At 34.2% G+C, this 18737-nt stretch overlaps 1 protein-coding gene across 5 annotated transcripts in view; it reads right to left on the minus strand.

Annotated features, from left to right (window-relative positions):
* Positions 1-393: 393 nt before the first annotated feature.
* LOC106457872 (neurogenic locus protein delta-like) overlaps positions 394-18737 on the minus strand; it is a 56182-nt gene continuing 37838 nt past the window's right edge. For all 5 annotated transcript variants that reach the window (XM_013917322.2, XM_022383929.1, XM_022383928.1 and 2 more), the window contains exons 8-13: positions 17655-17715; positions 17331-17461; positions 16627-16796; positions 11756-11969; positions 8542-9541; positions 394-1089 (exon numbers count right to left, since the gene is read on the minus strand). In XM_013917322.2, the coding sequence (XP_013772776.1) occupies positions 993-1089; positions 8542-9541; positions 11756-11969; positions 16627-16796; positions 17331-17461; positions 17655-17715 (1673 nt within the window). In that variant the 3' untranslated portion in view covers positions 394-992. The remainder of the gene's footprint in view (positions 1090-8541; positions 9542-11755; positions 11970-16626; positions 16797-17330; positions 17462-17654; positions 17716-18737) is intronic.

Genomic DNA, 18737 nt, shown 5'->3' on the forward strand with positions numbered 1-18737 from the left:
GATAAAGCGTGTCAAATGTTGGAGAGGAACTTGTATAGTGAAGAATGTTTCAACAAAAATATTATTTAAAAACATCGTCTCTTAAATTCACCACCACATCTAAATTCCTCGAGTTCATTCTTGTTCTGTTCTGTTACTTTATTAGCTCGTTATAGATTTACAAGCTTTTTAATATTAGACTAAAGGAAAAGTGCGGAATTCAACGCTAAATTATTGCTTTGTTTAGCATAAACAGGATGAGGATTTTCTTTTCGTTCACAGACGTATAGATTAGGTTGGTAGGGAATTACAGACGTTACTACATGAAAAAACACGTTGGTTTCAGTAAGTCAGCTTAAGAATGTCGGTATGTAAACAGCCCATTTAGGTGTATCAAATTCTCACGTACACAAGTTGATGGTGCAGACATTGATGGCAATGAGTTTATTGACAGTGACGACAGTGGCACAGCAGTATATATATTTTACAACAACAATAGTGATCATCTAACTATAAATATACAATATTATGTACACCAAAAGGTCAAATTATGATGACTTAGCTTTACAACAATAATATAAAATAAGGTATCTTAGTAACTAGAGCTTGATGGTACTGTTTCTCGAGTCTTCAAAATCTGGAGCTACAAGCTGACATTTCAAATGTACAAAAATTGTTGTACATCAAATAGCAGCACAAAAACAACGAACTTGTAGAATATGGCTTACTACAAAACGTTAAAGGATGTCCAAAGTAATAAAGATGTACAAATTTCTAATCCTTTCTGTTTCCCATCTTACAAATCCCGATTACTTTACAAATATGCAAGGCACTGACAGGTCGCTGCACGGCTAGTTAATTGTTTTTGTGTTTCTCTGTGAACGATAAATAAATAAAATCTAAAGTGACTCATTGAAACAGTTTAGTGAACCTTGTGGGGAGACTACTAACGTAGAGAATCAACTCACACGTCTGTACCATGAATCTTCTTAAACCTCCGCTAAATAATCTCATCACACCTCAGTTCCAAGAACCTCCTTACTGAGCTCCTGTTGGAAGTCGTCTTCAATGACGTAAACAGTACTGTGAGGACACGATGATGAGGAATCGCTAAAAAAAAACAGAAAAAGAAAAAATACTAGTTTTATACAAATGAAATTAGCCATTGCTCAGGATACATATGATTGTAAGGACGTGGCTAGAAAAGCTTCAACTGCTGTGACAACAAGTTACAGGCATTACGTCACTTCCGATCAAAAATATTTTCTCGTTTGTTTTATTTTAGCGCAATGCTGCACAACGGGCTATATGTTCTGTCTGCGACAGGAACCTAGTACCCAATTTTATCGTTATAAGCCCTCGAATTTAATGCTGAGCCATCAGAGACCGAAAAACATTTGCTAAATTATTTTTTGATGTGAAAAATGCTACTAAAATTGATTTTTTTGTATCTATAATATCAGTAGTTTTTGGTTTTCACAGGTCTGCCAGTTTAGAAAGGTTTTTTAACTTGCCTCATGGCAAAGTATTGAAAAAACTGTATGTTTATATGAAAATACAGTCGAAAAAAGAAATAGCAAAGCACTTAGATTTATTTGAGAAATATTTCAAAATCATTAATTTCACACAAACTGTGTGTCCTATTTATATTTTATTAAGTGTCATTTATAATTTATTAACTGTCCTTTCGTGTCTCCAAAACATCGTAAATTGACTAATACAACACTGGGTGACCAAGATTTAAATTTATAGGCAAAACGAGTACTCTTATTAAACATGCGCATGCGTCATTCAAAATTTTATTTGTTTCAAAATTAACTACAGAACTAAACAATGAATCGAAACTTTTGGTAAAGGTTAAATCGAGGAAAACGTAAGGAGCAGTCGATCCATAGACGTGAGTGTTAACAGAAGGCTTCAATGATCATCCGAACTAATCTTAAACATGAAAAAATATTATTTTTTTGTCAATAAAAGAGAATGTAGAAAACAAATCATTGATTAGCGTAAATTTTGATACTCAAACAAGTATATTAATTTTCAAGGTAATATATTTCCCAAATTGCAGGGTTTACTTTTTTCTCCAAACGCGTTGTATTCTGCTTACGACTTATAGTTTGAAAAAGCACTGCAATAAATTTTGAGCTGTAGTACACGAACCGTTCGTCCGATTCAAACTTACCCATGCTACACGCGGCATTAAACGTCACTTTCATTTGGCGTCGGCTTCATGTATTTTGCAACCGACATCATCTTTCAGTTGTACTTTCAACCGATCGTCCGACTGCTTGACTATTGAAACTCTGATCTTTGTTTGTGTGTGTGTGTACGTGGAGCGGGGGTCACTTGAGTTTTCTACCAAATTTAATCGAAATTGGATCATCTAGATTTTAGCGTTGTAAGCCTCTAAAATTACCGCTGACCCATATAAAATAAGTAAATATACATACGTGTATATATATTAACTAGTTTGAACAAGTGCATTAATTTTCAAGCAGATCATACCTCAAAATCACGCTATACGCTTTATCGGTCTCTATTTATCACACACATACACACAAGAAACAAAACCTAAATACGTGATTTTATATTGCAAAAGTTAGGTATATCATTGCCATACAATATTAATATTCATAATTATTAATCACAAGATATTTTATCACATATTCGGGTAAACTTAATCTGAGCCTTGACTCATGGCTAGAATATTTCCGCATTAAGCCATTGTCTCATACAGACATCCGACTGTATTATGAGGGACGATTTGAAACGAGAAAAATCTGCGAAATTTGTAAACTCCTAACTTACCAACTATGAAAGAGTAACTACCTGGACAAATAATAATCTTATATAATTTCATGCCGTTTTCAGCAGCCTCCTGTTGATCGATATTAAAATCGATAACTGCTGCGGTCCGTGTACTCTAAAGCTACCTTTAACAGCGTGTGAACTCGAATGAAAACTTGAAATATTATACATTTGTAAAATAACGATCCTTCATACACTCTGGGTGGATATTATGCTCACAAATATAAACACATTTGTGATCATTAACTTGCACAAAGAAAATACACTTTCAGATCTCGAGCTTACCACATAAATAAATCAGGATAACAAATCGCAGAATGATGAATAATGGCTTGGAAGACCCCCACCCTTTCTCCCCATTGAAATAGTCTACACATATCATCATTCTTAAAAATCGCAGAATTTCTATAAACATTAATGCGAAGTGGAAAGAAATCTGACCAGTTTAACTTCTATGTGGAATAGATAAAGATGCTAAAAAACAGCCCTTAGTGGGATTTAAATCCAAACCAAAGGCACACACCAGCAAACTGTAGTACCAATAGTCTTAAAAAAATCATGAAGAACTTAAAATTTAATCGTGTGTGGTTGATGATCTCCTTCTCCTGTAATAATTATGAAACATTCTCCTTTTAATTTAGCGAAACAGCTACTTTATAGTAGGATCTTCGAAATGGCAAAATACGTAAATGATATAAAATGTTTATCGAATTAAACTCGGAGTAAATATAGTCCGTTCATATACATACATAATTTATTGAAGTTAAACAGAAATAAGAGTACAAAAAAACAGTGAATAATTCTGCTTCTTTCAATCATTGTTTGTTTGTTTGAAGTTAAGCACAAAGCTACACAATGGGCTATCTGTGCTCTGCCCACCACGGGTATCGAAACCCGGTTTCTAGCGTTGTAAGTCTGCGGACATACCGCTGTGCCACTGGGGAGTCTTTCAATCAACTGTTACCTAATGACTACAAAATATTTCATGCGAAATGAATACTACAGCTTTTATTAAAAAATTATGTTGAAAGCAAAAAAACACACTTTAGTCCACCATTACAAAAATGCTTATACTTCATCTCATTTCCAATCATATTTTTTTCCTAATTTTGTTGCTGGAAGATTTTATGCTCAAATCTGATGACCCTACTTACAGTTGAAAGATGATGAACGGGTTTGTTCACCCGACGTTCAGGTTTGTTTGTTTGCTTCTCAAGAGCAAAGCTATACAATGGGCTATCTGTGCTGTGCCAAGCATGGGTATCGAAACTCTGTTTTTAGTGTTATAAGCCTTCAGAGTTATCGCTGAGCCACTAGAAGGGGTCTTTCATAAGTCAAGACTTTCAGTATGACGGTATGGAACATATTGGCTTTTTTATGCGAAGTCATCAGTATAATTATTCAATCCTTTTCATTAGGTTATTACCAGTTTTTTATGAATATGTTTTCCATACTTTTTTTTAATATCCTATCAACTGACAACTTAGTTGTATGAGATACACGCACAGAAGCGAACCTATCAGCTTCCTCGACATTTGCTCGGGATTATCATATATATTACGTCATATGTTTTTCAGTTTTATCATATTCATTACACTTTAAAAAACATTATGTACTTTTGGATTGTTGAAATGTGTGTCTTTTGTATACTTTAGAGGATTTGGGGATTTTGTTTTCTTGAAGGAATTCGGTCTATTAATAAAAAACAAGTCGACCTGTTGGACATCAGTGCCATCAAACGACGGTGACACTAGTTTCTCAATCTGCTAAAGATTAGTACAATTAGTCAGGGTGAGTTCTATGTTTTTTTTTTAAGTCACAAGTATGTGAAATAGACAAAATTTTATTCCATTATCCAAGCCATTATCAACAAGTGTCATTGTAAACGAAGCCTACTTTTTGCATGCCAGGTGCAAGCCCATCGTAGAAGTAGTGAGCAGAAGGCGCTGCAAAAACATCAATATTTCCAAGGTTTCAGTAGCGACAATGTGATACAGAAAACATTAACATTTCAAAAGTATTATGAACGAAAAATGCTAAATTTAAAAGTATGTTCTGTTGACTGTTATAGAAAAAATATTAGCAAAGAACGCTGTGTTCATGAAATATTGTCTTAAAGAAAATATATTAGTAATTAGTACTAGTGAACAGACACATGAATAGATATATATATAAATCCAAAATACGTGATTGAAAAGCTGACACATTTGATTGGAACACTATCAAATAAACAAAAAATTATGTATTTAAAGAAACATTGCTAATTGATGCTGAACGTGTTCAAAATTCTGTCTTGAAAAACTTGGCATTCATTGATATTCCCAACACCTTATACACACAAAATTGTCTTTAAAACTTGATATTCATCGATACTTTCAACAAGACAATTTTATGGGTATAAGGTGTCAGTAGTATCGATGAATACCAAGTTTTTTAAGGCAACTTTCTGTGTATAAGGTGTCAATAGTATTGATGAATACCAAGTTTTTTAAGGCAACTTTCTGTGTACAAGGTGTCAATAGTATTGATGAATACCAAGTTTTTAAGGCAGCTTTCTGTGTATAAAGTGTCAGTAGTATCGATGAATACCAAGTTTTTAAGGCAACTTTCTGTGTATAAGGTGTCAGTAGTATCGATGAATACCAAGTTTTGAAGACAATTTTCTGTGTATAAGGTAAAAACTTGGTATTCATCGATACTACTGACACCTTATACACGGAAAATTGTCTTAAAAACTTGGTATTCATCAATAATACTGACACCTTGTACACAGAAAGTTGCCTTAAAAAACTTGGTATTCATCGATACTACTGACACCTTATACACAGAAAATTTTCTTTAAAACTTGGTATTCATCGATACTACTGACACTTTATACACAGAAAGTTGCCTTAAAAAACTTGGTATTCATCAATACTACTGACACCTTATACACAGAAAGTTGCCTTAAAAACTTGGTATTCATTGATACTACTGACACTTTTTATCAAGAAAGATGTCTTAAAAATTTCTGAATTACATTGCTTTTGGTCTTGTGAGTTCTTCTAAATAAAACACCTCGCTGATTGTGGTTTACAGAAAAAAATTGATAATGGCATTTTTCTATGTTTCATGCTATAACTCATTTTAACACAGACTAAATATATTGCTTAAGATCACAATGAGTTTACTGTATAGTCCAATGTAAGACTTTGTGATTTCACCAGCTTCGAAGTTTACTACTTAAACTGCATCAACTTTAGTTTGACTTGTTATGTTAACTTATTCCAACATTTTCGAGCTGTATCGACCATCACCAGTCTAAACAGAGAATGTCATCCAACAGTTTCGAACTATATCGACCATCATCAGCCTAAATACAGAACGCTATCCAACAGTTTCGAACTATATCGACCATCACCAATCTAAGCAGAAAATGTTATCCAACAGTTTCGAGTTATATCCACCATCATTAGTCTAAACAGAAAATGTCATCCATTAGAGCTGGTGTCTTCATGACGGTGTAAAAGTTTATTAAATTTACTCGAGTACATGACTTAACCTTATGTCCAACATTTTCGAGCTGTATCGACCATCACCAGTCTAAACAGAGAATGTCGTCCAACATTTTCGAGCTGTATCGACCATCACCACTCTAAACAGAGAATGTCGTCGACATTCTCTGTTTAGACTGGTGATGGTCGATATAGCTCGAAACTGTTGGATGTCATTCTCTGTTTAGACTGGTGATGGTCGATACAGCTCGAAAATGTTGGACGACATTCTCTGTTTAGAGTGGTGATGGTCGATATAGCTCGAAAATGTTGGACGACATTCTCTGTTTAGAGTGGTGATGGTCGATATAGCTCGAAACTGTTGGATGTCATTCTCTATTTAGGCTAGTAGTATATATATATACACATAGCTCATAAATGTAGCACGTGGTTATGGTATGAGATTTGTTATCCAATATTTAGCAAACATTTTTTACATTACTGTTGATTTTGAATTGTTTAAGCTGTTTTGATAGGTGATAAAGATTAAATATCATAAAAAATAATTATTTCCCTATACAATACTTGTTTCTTTTTAAAAGCCTGTGTTATGCAGCTCCTGCACTAAACAACTCTGGAAATTAAATAATATCGTGTCATGTGTGTTAGCTCAAGAAACCGATGGTTATATTAAGTTATTTTGATGTTGGAGATTAAACTTAGTGGAGATGGCTCTAACAAATAAAAACAATTACATGAAGAATCTTAATTTTACCAATTTCCAAACTTTTTAATAACCTCCACCTTCTTTCAATACGTTATACAATCACTATGCAAAAAGAGTCAAATTGGTGACCATCTTGAAGGCCTAGAAGTTGAGGCAGGCTACAATTTAAGTGTTTTATTTTCACAAAAACACTTAATATGTATTTATAATAATTATAATATAATAAATTCTTATATCTTCCATAAGTTCCGATTACTTACATAAGAAACATACTCTTACATGAAGACAGTGACTAGTGTTTGTGTGCTTCCTGAGTAAGGTATATTATATTTTATATTTATTGTTGCTTTCATTAGCATTGCTAGTTATACTAGTTGGTATATCCAGTGTAATTTTTCATTTTATTTTAATTTATTGTTTATTTTTATAATTTTGTAATAAAAATTGTTTTGTACTGTTAGCTTAGAATTTGATCTAGGATTAACTTAAATATCCTAAGCTGGTGTTATTGGGTTTACGGCCGAAAATAGCGTTAGCAGCAAGGGAACCCAGTTGGTAAAGCAATGCATTCTAATCGTTAGAACAAGAAACATAAGATCAGTATATTTAATTAGCTATACTGATGGCCAGGTTGACCTTTAGTTTCACTTTAAGTACATAGCTTACTCTGATCTGAATTTATCATTATTAAATCAAACAAAATGGTATTACTATATTTTATGATCAAAGTTTTGTAAATAAAAATCACCTTTGGTATATATTTCGTATTTCTAAGTAACAATAGAATTGAAACTCAAAATCAGTGAAAGATTTTATTAGCTTCACTTTAACAATTAAGTGTAAAATATGAAGATCACATTTTTACAAAAGAGTGGATAAAATATAAAATATTTATAGAAAATGTAAATTAATTTTTGTTTTGTATCCTGACTTTCTGTTGGCTTGGTAAGCTTGAAAATTTTGGATTCAATCCCTGCTGTAAAAATAGCCCATATAGCCCATTGTGCAACATTTTGCTTAACATCAAACAATACAAAAGCTATGTAGTTCGAAGTTTATTCGGAGATGGAGATATGAAATTTATATTGATAATTTTTTTAGAATACTGTAATAACAAGTTTTAGGATGCAGTCGATTCCAGTTTAATATGAAAGAAAGTCTACCTTTTCAAAATAGCTAAGAGACGACATTTCAATAAACTTGTATTTTCCTTCATCAGTTAGCCAGAGAGTTTTGGTAAAGCCATAGCCAACTGAAGGGTACTGGCCTTGTGAAAGCTTGTAAGAGTGTGCTGAAACGTTGTCTTCAAACTTCAAGGCAGAAACAGGTTTATTGAAATATAAATATTTTATATTTATAAAACCTTATATTTTAGAAAACGAGTAGTACGAACGCCTGTAAAAAATATGAGATTTGCACATGGTAACTTTAAAAGTTAAGGAATACTTGAAACATTGAGCATGTTTTGGTATCTTATGGAAAGTTATTCAGTTCGCGTCTTCAGGGTGAAGCAACGCAGATACGATGGAATAATAATATAATATTAATAAATACCTTTTGTTGATTCCTGCTGCTACGGACTGAGCTGATTCCTTTCTTTCCGAAGTCGTTTGTGAATTAAGAAACTGTTTGTCATGGTTTGTATCCAGACTCTTGCTACTACAGTCTTTGTTTAGTAACCTGTCGGTTCTAGACATAAATGTTTGCTCTTTTAAAACAGCAGAGGTGTCTTGACCCTGATTGCTAATATTTAGTGACTTTTGGTTCGGCCTCTCAATTGTGTTGGATAGTTTATTGTCAAAGAATTTGTTGTTGATGCTATTTATTATATTTTGTTCATTCTGCTTTCGCATTACTTTTTCTTCGCGTTCTCTTTCTCGACGCTTTTGTTGACGGCAGAACAATATTAATAGTACTGCAATCAGAGTAACTATCGGCATTAAAGCAGAAAGTGTAGCGATAAGCGCCACCTGGTGCCCGGAGAGGTGTGTATGTTTGACTTCATCAGAAATATGATGAGAAACTTGCACACCAGAAGTAGGGGTCACTACTTGTGGACTACTTACGGATACATTCTTGTTAAACTTCGCACTCTGACGTTGTACAATACTATTTTCATCTCCACTCGTATGAGAGCTTTTTTCGCACATGTTACCATAAAATCCATAAGGACATAGACACAGGATCTCATTCACGCGGTCCACGCACGTCCCACCATTACGACAAGGGTTGGAACGACATTCGTTGATCTCGACAGAACAATCTTTAGAAGTGAACCCCAGTTGGCAATCGCACAAGAAGTCGTTAACCAAATCGTGGCAAGTACCTCCGTTAGCACAAGGCTTAATGAGGCAGTCGTCTACGTTAGTCTGACATAAGGACCCCATAAAGCCTGGAACACAGGAGCAGTGGAAGGAATTGATGTTGTCCACACAAGTGCCGCCGTTGAGGCAAAGATTCTCCGCACAGTCGTTGATATCCACATCACAGTGTTCACCTGTGTATCCAGTAGAACATAAGCACTCGTAACCATCCATTCGTTGTATGCAGCTTCCTGAGGGAACAAGATAAACACCTATCTTTACCACGCTCAAGTTCGTATAGACTGATACTAGGAAGATTCCCTGTTTAACAAAATCCAGGTTTAAAATAATATTAATATAACATGGATTGAGACATATAGCAAACAGATATTTTGAACAGTGTTAGTTAATTAAAAAAAAAACATTTAGCCTTGAAGCAAACTTATTTTAACATGTTAATTCACGTTTCTATAAGTTTAGCTAATTTGTTTCTAACAAGTATAAAAAAAAGGAATCAAGTTATCCTTGAAAGTCATCATGAATCAATGTAAATGATGTAATAGATCCCTGTCCCCCGATGGGACAGCGGCAAGTCTTCGGATTTACAAAGCTAAGATTAGGGTTTCAATTTCCCTCTGTGGACACAGCAGCTAGCCCGATGTGGCTTTGCTATAACAAAACACACACACGTAATAGATCGCAAATGGTAAAGTATTTTTATAATTTAAATTTTCTTGTTTTATTTTCAGCAAGATGTACGAATACTACTGGATGTAACGAACAAATATTGTACATTAATGTTTAACTTGAGTTATTCCACCAATATCACACATTGTACGATATGTAGAAGTGGGAAATAAATATTTTTATTGCACTGTTTCTTTCCATTGTTATTTCTAATTTATTTTATGTTTTACATTCGAGAGAGATCGCAGTAGCGATTGAAACGTTGTTCCTAAATGAGTTATTGTAATAAAAGTATTTATTTCCCACTACCAACTGCAAGCTGTCTGTCGTCCGAAGTGAATATAGGATTTTCACGTTTCCTTGCATTTCGAAAATTTTCGAAATTGTATAGCATTTTACAGTTATAATTTGCCACAAATGGTTTTGTCTTTAATTTATATATTTTGGTGTTCCTGTAACAGTGAATCCACTATCAGAAACAAAAAATTAAATTTCATAAAACACATTGCACTAAATGAAGGAGAGTAGTTGGTTGAGCATTCGTAAAAAACCGTTACTATTCTATGTAATATTATGACATTAATATGTCATGTTGTTATGATGATGTGCATTTCCGTTAAATATCAAGCCCATTTAAAATTATGTCGGTCACGAACATTTGCTGTTCGATTTAATTAGGAAGAATCTAATATAATCTACAGAACACTATCAATCAATCGAGACTACTACCTTTATTGTTAAGAAACAATGAGGGATTTCGAGGTAATGCATCCTGGACCTGTCTGTGTTTTGGTACGGTGTGGGCAACGTATAGAGCCTTGGCTGACCTGAATGCAACATAATATTTTTCTTGGCAAGAAAGGCAAAGGGATGAATGAATACTGAAGACTAATTAATTGTTTTATTTTCTTTTTATCGGTATCAGGTACCTTAAATAGAAGGCCTTTTTGGAAGCCTATAACTATTTTTTATAAATACTATTGTTGCTAATTTGGGTTAGTACAGCATGGGTAACTTATCAAAAAGTATTTTCAGTATTTGTTTTAATCGAGTTCATGCTTTCTATGATTTGATCTTCATCATCCTAGTTAAAAGCCGACTTACAATAATCATGGATACTCTAAAACTAGAACCAATTACAATCGATAGAATACCAAAACCAGCACTGTCAGCATTTATGAAACGCTCTAGACACCGAATGTCGTTCCCATGATGCTTTACGGTTGGCTACCAACAGTAGATCGTAAAAAGTAGGTCCAACAAACAGGCATATATTTCCACTCAAATACAGTGAGTATTCTAAAGTTATTCGACATATGGTGGGAATGGTTAACTAGTACATCGCCTTTTACTGTTATTACTAAAGTAACCTGCAGTAAAAAAAAATCACGATCTTTGTGATTGAGTTCTTGAAGAATTTTTTCTCTCTGTTTCCAATCCTTGAATCCATATCTGCTAAGACATTTATATATATATAACGGTAATACGTTAATTCCACTGCTTACGTAATTTTGTCCTCTCAGTCTCCAATCCTTGAATCCATATCTGCTAAGACATTTATATATAAAGGTAATACGTTAAATCCACTGCTTACGTGATTTTGTCCTCTCAGTCTCCAATCCTTGAATCCACATCTGCTAAGACATTTATATATAAAGGTAATACGTTAAATCCACTGCTTACGTAATTTTGTCCTCTCAGTCTCCAATCCTTGAATCCACATCTGCTAAGAAATATATAAAGGTAATACTTTAAGTCCATTGCTTACGTAAACTTACCATTAAAACAAGGGTTGGGTTCACATTTGTTCGAGCGGTCTTCACAGTGATCACCTGAAAAACCATCAGGGCAGACACACACATAACCACTTGTCCCAGTCCTACACGTCCCGCCATTTTGGCATTGGTGAGTTGAACACGTGTTGGACGCCGTTTCACAGTTGGGGCCATAAAAGCCATGTGGACACTCGCATTTGTAGGTCTTAATCGCTGGCTGTAAAAATAAAAATTGAAATACTTTAGCAGTTCAACAGAACTTTTATTCTGGAACATCAGTTATATTAATCATTCAGATGTGGCTGAGTTTTGAGAAGAATATATCCTAAGTTAAAATATTTACTGAGCACTATCACCCGATATTTTTTTTTAAAGCTGACAATATAATAAATAACAACTTAATTATTTTATTGGTTTTACATAACGTTTCCATGCTGTCGGTCTATTCAACATATTGCAAGAGACTATACCGTCATCTTTATTACTGGGACGTAGTTCTTTTTTGTTGTCAAAAGTGATGTGTTACTAAAATAGTAAACACTTAACCCTTCAGTTACCAGGAGATCAGACAGAAGTGAATGGTAAACACAATTTATGTATGCTTCTATTGATTGTTTTAAGTAATATATCTGTGGTGTGGTAAAAAACAACAATAAAAACCTACAATGATCAATTTTTACTCAACTATTATAAGGTGCTGTAGAGAAACGTGCCCATACTTGTTCAAAATTTAAACTAATGTGACAACTGTAAGCACATAATGTTCCCAAATTGGAAATTATACGTTCTTAAAAATAACAACGTTTCACTAGTTGGATTTTTAACTGCGCCACTGTGATTCCATTCTTAACTTAAATAAAAGTGTAGATGTTTTAAGGCGGTTGTAAGACGCGTGTTCGCATAAGATTATATGTAACGCGAACTTTAATGTAATGCATTAAAGAAAACCTAATTTTATACTTTGTTTTCTGGCCTTTATCTAATTTCGCTAGTGTTGACATACTAATAAAATATTGTCTGTTAGATATACATGACTGTTTCATATTAAGTTTAATACGAGGCTATTTAGTTTATATTGTGTTAAAGTAAGTTATTTATAAAAGCGATAGGTATTTCAAGTTTGCTTACGTTTACTGTTTAACGTATCATTTGTTGCGGAGTTCAACTGTTGTGAATTGACGTCACGTAACTCGAGCCTTCTGAAATTTTTTCGTTGCTTTAAGTGAATATTGTTACATCACAATGGCCTCAGTCGGACAATATATATATATATATAGAGAGAGAGAGAGAGAGGCGATCAAGTTAGTGTAAGAAATTGAAAGTTAGTGAAAGTGAAAATAATGAAGTTAGACTGCGTGTGAGTTTAGCTGTAATGGGCAAAATCTAAAGTAAGTTTTACAACTTGTATTGTAATAAAGAGATAGAGAATAATTAGTCTTTTCAAAGGGTGTTCTAAAGTAATTGAACCCGCCTGTGTGGATTTTGACGAAAAGGAGACAAATATTTAAGGCTCTGGATAAAACTGTGATAACCAACAGTGTAACGAAATATTTGTACATACGTTTGATTAGTTTCGAATATATTATTTTAAAACAAGTGGATTGTGTGCTGTCCGTTTATTTTTTACATCTATCGCCAACAAGTCACAGACACCTACTCTAAAGAATTCGGCCCCTATGAAACTGACATTGTCAATTGACAGCTTATAATTTGAACGTTGCAAAATTTTGGTAAACATTTCTGTGAATCTCTTTACAGAAACATTGAACTGAATATACGTGAAAATGTCAGAAGTAAGTAATTTATAACGCTATATGGGCTCAGCCCATAAGCAACAGCCAACGTAACTATTTTTTTGCCATAGTTGTTTTTGTTTTCTTTTGTTATTAAGCACAAAGCTACATAAAGGGCTATATGTGCTCTGCTTACCACGGGTGTCGAAACTCGGTTTCTAGCGGTATAAATCCGCAGACATGCCACTGTGCCACTGGGGGGAGTTTGACATAGCCTAAACCTGGGAAATGACTATATTTATGCAATATGCTATATTAATTCTTATTTTATTTTATTACAAATACATAAAACAGCCACAAACTTTGATGGTTTTCGCGTTTATTACTGTAAAACATAAAATACCAGTGGTGTAGTGATAGGTATACACCACAAACCCACCTGCTTCGTTTAAAGTTCGCGGTCATATACCTGCTAGAAAGTGTGTTCCATGCAGAGTTTATGGTCTTTCGTCTCATTATCAGTATTGAGGTCTTACAGACCTGGGAGGGTCAGGTTCCAGAGGACCTCTTCCTCCCCCGAGGGTTAGAGTATCCCACACTTACTCTGACCCATTTCAGGGCAATGTCAATGTCGGTACTTACATTGATAACACAGGCCTGCGATGGTTTTAGTGTATTGAAATTGTTACAGGTTCTACAGTAATTCCTGTACGCTATATCCGAAAATGATATCAAGATTTTTCCAAAACGTCATATATACTTTTACATAAGTGAATAATTTTCATTGAAATCTGGACACATTTTTTATGCTTAAAATGTTGACAACCCCCGGCTATAGATTTCTCTAGACCAATCGCGACGTGAGAGTCTCATTGATCGTTCTAGAGCCCAAATATAACAATAAAAAATGTTCATTGTGGTAAACGAAATAATAATTTGATTTAAGTAAGAGTTTTTTCTTCCCGATTTGTAAAAAAAAATCCTTACGTGATAGAAAACAATGAATATTATTTTCGATATCTGCGGAGCTGAATTATGGATAATTCATTATTTTAACCAAAACAACTTTTATGAAGTTTGAATTCGTAGGCCTGTGATAAATACATGATCTCTTTACAGTTCCACATGTATTTATCACATGACATTGGTTTTATTGCTCATCGAGAACATTTACATATAATACCCTTACAATACTATCGTATAAACATAAAACTAATGTTGGTGTCTTAGTCTAGCATTAGGTGGCCTTATTACATTTTTATTTCTATTGTAAATATTAAGAGATGAGAGGAACTTAGGGCTATCTTCATCATGTATGCAGTAGCGGTGTAATTCACACAGTAGCATGTAATTCACATCGTGTAATTCACACAGTAGGTTATTTTTGTGCAAATTTTGCGGGAAATAATTTAGCAAATTTTGTACGAGTCTATCGGAGAGTGTTTGTATATTTGTGCAAAAGTTTTGTTGATATGGATCTCGATAGTTTGTATGCTATAGTTAGTAACGAGTTTTGTATATCTTGTAATTTACTTATGTGTTTTGGTGCTATATTAATCCATACCGGGCAGGCATATTCTATTACTGGGCGTATGTATGTTTTGATAATGTTCTCGGCTGAAGTTCTATTGTTTTTGCCCGTTAGACTCCTGACATAATTCGTGCGTTGCCAAACTTTTGTTACGACATTATTGATACGTTTTATCCACGTTAATTTAGAGTCATATGTTATATTTCACAATTGCAGGCAGATCTTTCGAGTTTCGTGAACAGCACTTTACAGTTGTCCAGATCTGCAGTTTGCATTTTAACCTCATACAGTAGTCAGATTTTTTCTATTTTTATGATAAGAACAATAAGTATATCATTTTTTTTTCGAGTCTAAACTGTACGAATTATCGAAAACTGTTTAAATAAGTTTTGTCGAAAATTAAATTACGTCTTCTTTATAATTATTGTAACATATCAAGGATATAGGAAATGCAAATTTCCCCTCCACGGTGTATATTTACCTTTTTTTCTAGGACTGCACCGCTGTGTAACTCAATGCGACTGTTTCGAGATTTTTCCGGACAAAATTGTTTAATAAAACTTTATTTCACATCATGAATTCAATTTTGCTCCTAACAGTGGTTTTATGTGCAATCTATAAGTTTTGTTTATATCACACGTAACCCATGCTTCAAGGTCCGAAACAAATGTCTCTACATATTGATATGTCCTGCTCCGTGTTCACGATACGAAACTGAACAACAAACAGTAACAAATACACTATCATTATTAAGTGCTTTATTTCATTCTTGTAGATCGATTGGGATTGGTGGAATATAGCTTTATACATAGGATTCAGAACACAAAACTTTATCACCGTCAATGTTATAAAGTTATCTTGCATGTATGAGAAATTCAAACTGTTTCATTGGTACTTCTGCTTCAGGGTCAAAGGTTTTACTAGTCATGCTTTATGTAATACTGACGAACGAATCTGTCTGTTCTTCTGAATCATAAAATTAATTATGTTACAGTTAATAATAATAAATAACTGGTGTTAAATATATATATATAATTAATATCGTGTCATTAATCCTTACTGATTTCCAATCGGCTTGTATAAAAATTATGATAACTACACTTGATCTATTTCATATGTTAACCCTTGTTGTTCATGCAAATGATGCTATAAATAGCGCCAAGACCACTACTATGTTTGTCGTATTCCAGACCTAATGAGCCCTGGTATAAATCGAAAGACCTCGTCGGCCTTGGCTATGGCTGATACAGTGTGGTTGACATGTTCTTACATATTCTTCTTTGCTTTCACCCATACGTTCTTAGAATTTATAGTTGATTTAGTTGTTGCAATGTTACTTTGCTGCAGGTGTGTTGTCTCGAGTTTCAGTTAATAAAACACCTGAAGCAGCTGCAACATTCTCCAACAAGACTCCATCGAGAAGATAAAGCAAGAAAAAAGACTACTTATACCAATCCTTGCTGGTGCAGCTACTTAACAACACTATTATAACTTCTTGCTGAAGTAACCTATACCATTATAACTTCAGGTAAAAATTACCATAAATATATACAGGCAAACAGGCTTCACCTGGTTATTTAAGGGTTTTTGTCATGCAAAAAACTGTTTACCTTGCATTTTCCTCCATTTTGACAGGGTTGATGTGCGCAGTTGTCCACCTGGATATCGCAGTTGGTTCCTGTGATTCCCTGAGGGCACGTGCATGTGTAGGACCCTTGGCCAGTGTTAGTGCACGTTCCTCCGTTCTTACAGGGCTTGTGATTGGTGCAATAGTTTAAATCTGTATAAAAGAAATCAACCCAACAAGTAACAATATATAACTGATACGAACAACCAAATAACAAGAAGAAAAAACTCCATCAAAGAGTTCACTGTACTTCTGAATATGTTTTAGATCTAAAAATACATTTTCAGTAAACAAACGTCTAATAATAATGACACAGTTACATAACTGTTACATAAGTATCCCATAAGTTCAAATGACACCCTAGTTTTACCAGCTATATGACTTACCAAGCTGTTTTTTAACACCAAGTGGGTAATAAATACAAAGAGAAAGTTGTTTTTGTAATTGAATAGGAAACAACCGGTTCGTGTCTACTGTATAGAGTTAGGTCAGAACCGGTTCGTGTCTACTCTATAGAGTTAGGTCAGGAAGGGTTTCCAATAACTACAAACTCAAGAGCGCAAAACTTTGTTCGTGGATTTATGCCGTCAAAGCATATTAACTTTTAAACTTAATTACCTAGATCATGCTTCGACAGCAATTTGATGATGAAATTAATGTAAGAAGATAGGGGCTACTGTCTGTTACCTTGGTTACACAACAATCCACCCCATCCTTCTTCACAATTACACTGCCACGGTTGGGAGCACGTTCCATGGACGCAATTAGGATAGCGCGAACACTGCTGACATAGGGCACCCTCCCAGCCATACCGGCAACTGAAAAAGAAAAGGAAAAATGGCAAAGCCTCGTCTTAGTTTCTTACATTATGCAGCAGACAAAAACAACAAAATCAAATTATAACGAGCGTGAATTTCCTTACATCTTACAATGGTGAAAAGGAGTTTAAGTTGACTGTTCGTCTATACGAGTTGAATGAAAGGAAATATAAGAATATAATCCTGTACTCACCTGCACTCGTTTGGTTTGTCACAATGTCCGTTTTGTTTGTGGCATCCAGGTAAGCAGATGGCTAGAAAGACAATAAGATAAGCAATAAATAGCACAATCTCATAAAAAAAAAAGGTCTCGAATGTGAGGGATGAAGTGCACACATTATTAGAATTAAGTTATACGGGTAGATTATAGTTTTGTGAATTTTTCTTTTATATAAATAAACAAAAGTGTCAGTTTCATAATCTGCCTCGGTTGCTACCTGAATGTAATGAGGTGTCGATACGTTGTTAATTATAAAGACAAAACAATGACACAATATTCTGCACAGAATTATTATATGATCGACCGATTCGCGGAAAAGTGTTCATCTGATTGTCGGTTTTGTTTGTTTGTTGAATTTCGCGCAAAACTACTCAATAACTATCTGCGCTGGCCTTTCACAATTTCAAAGTGATAAACTAGTGAGAAAGCAGCTAGTCAACAACACCTACCGCTAACGTTTGGACTACTGTAATCGAATAACAAGGTTTAACTGTTACTTTTACAACGCATCCACGGCCCCGAAGTGCGTAACGTGATTTTTTTGTTGACAGCAATGGGACCACGGAACCTCGGACCCATGGTGGTGGCTTTGAACTACGTGGTAGTTTGAACTGCTAACAAATAATGAGTCAAGGGCGCTTGACTGGAGTGCGAGAGGTCTCGAGTTCTACTATGATCCAAAGAAATTCAATAAAAATAACAGAGCAACAATGTTTATTTTTTTAATACACTAATTTTGTTGTTATTTCTTCGGGTTGGAGTCGAACACGTGATCTCTCGCACATCAAAGGAATATTCTAGAAATTGTGTTTTAAAAAAAAGCTAACTAACGATTAATTGCTACAAAGATATCTGTTTAACAATTCAAACTGTTACATGTATCCAACTACATCAAATTAGTCAGCCAGATTTCGCGTGGCTGAGAAAAGTTTGATTATTATACTGCTCTAATTAAGGAACATGATCTCCGAATCAGAAAAGAAAGCAATCAGTAGATGCATTACAGACAAAGTCTGGGCCTTACATAAAATAACGTATTACTCTGAAGTTTGTTTG

This window comes from Limulus polyphemus, unplaced genomic scaffold (assembly GCF_000517525.1).
Source record: "Limulus polyphemus unplaced genomic scaffold, Limulus_polyphemus-2.1.2 Scaffold384, whole genome shotgun sequence".
Classification (NCBI taxonomy): Eukaryota; Metazoa; Arthropoda; class Merostomata; order Xiphosura; family Limulidae; genus Limulus; species Limulus polyphemus.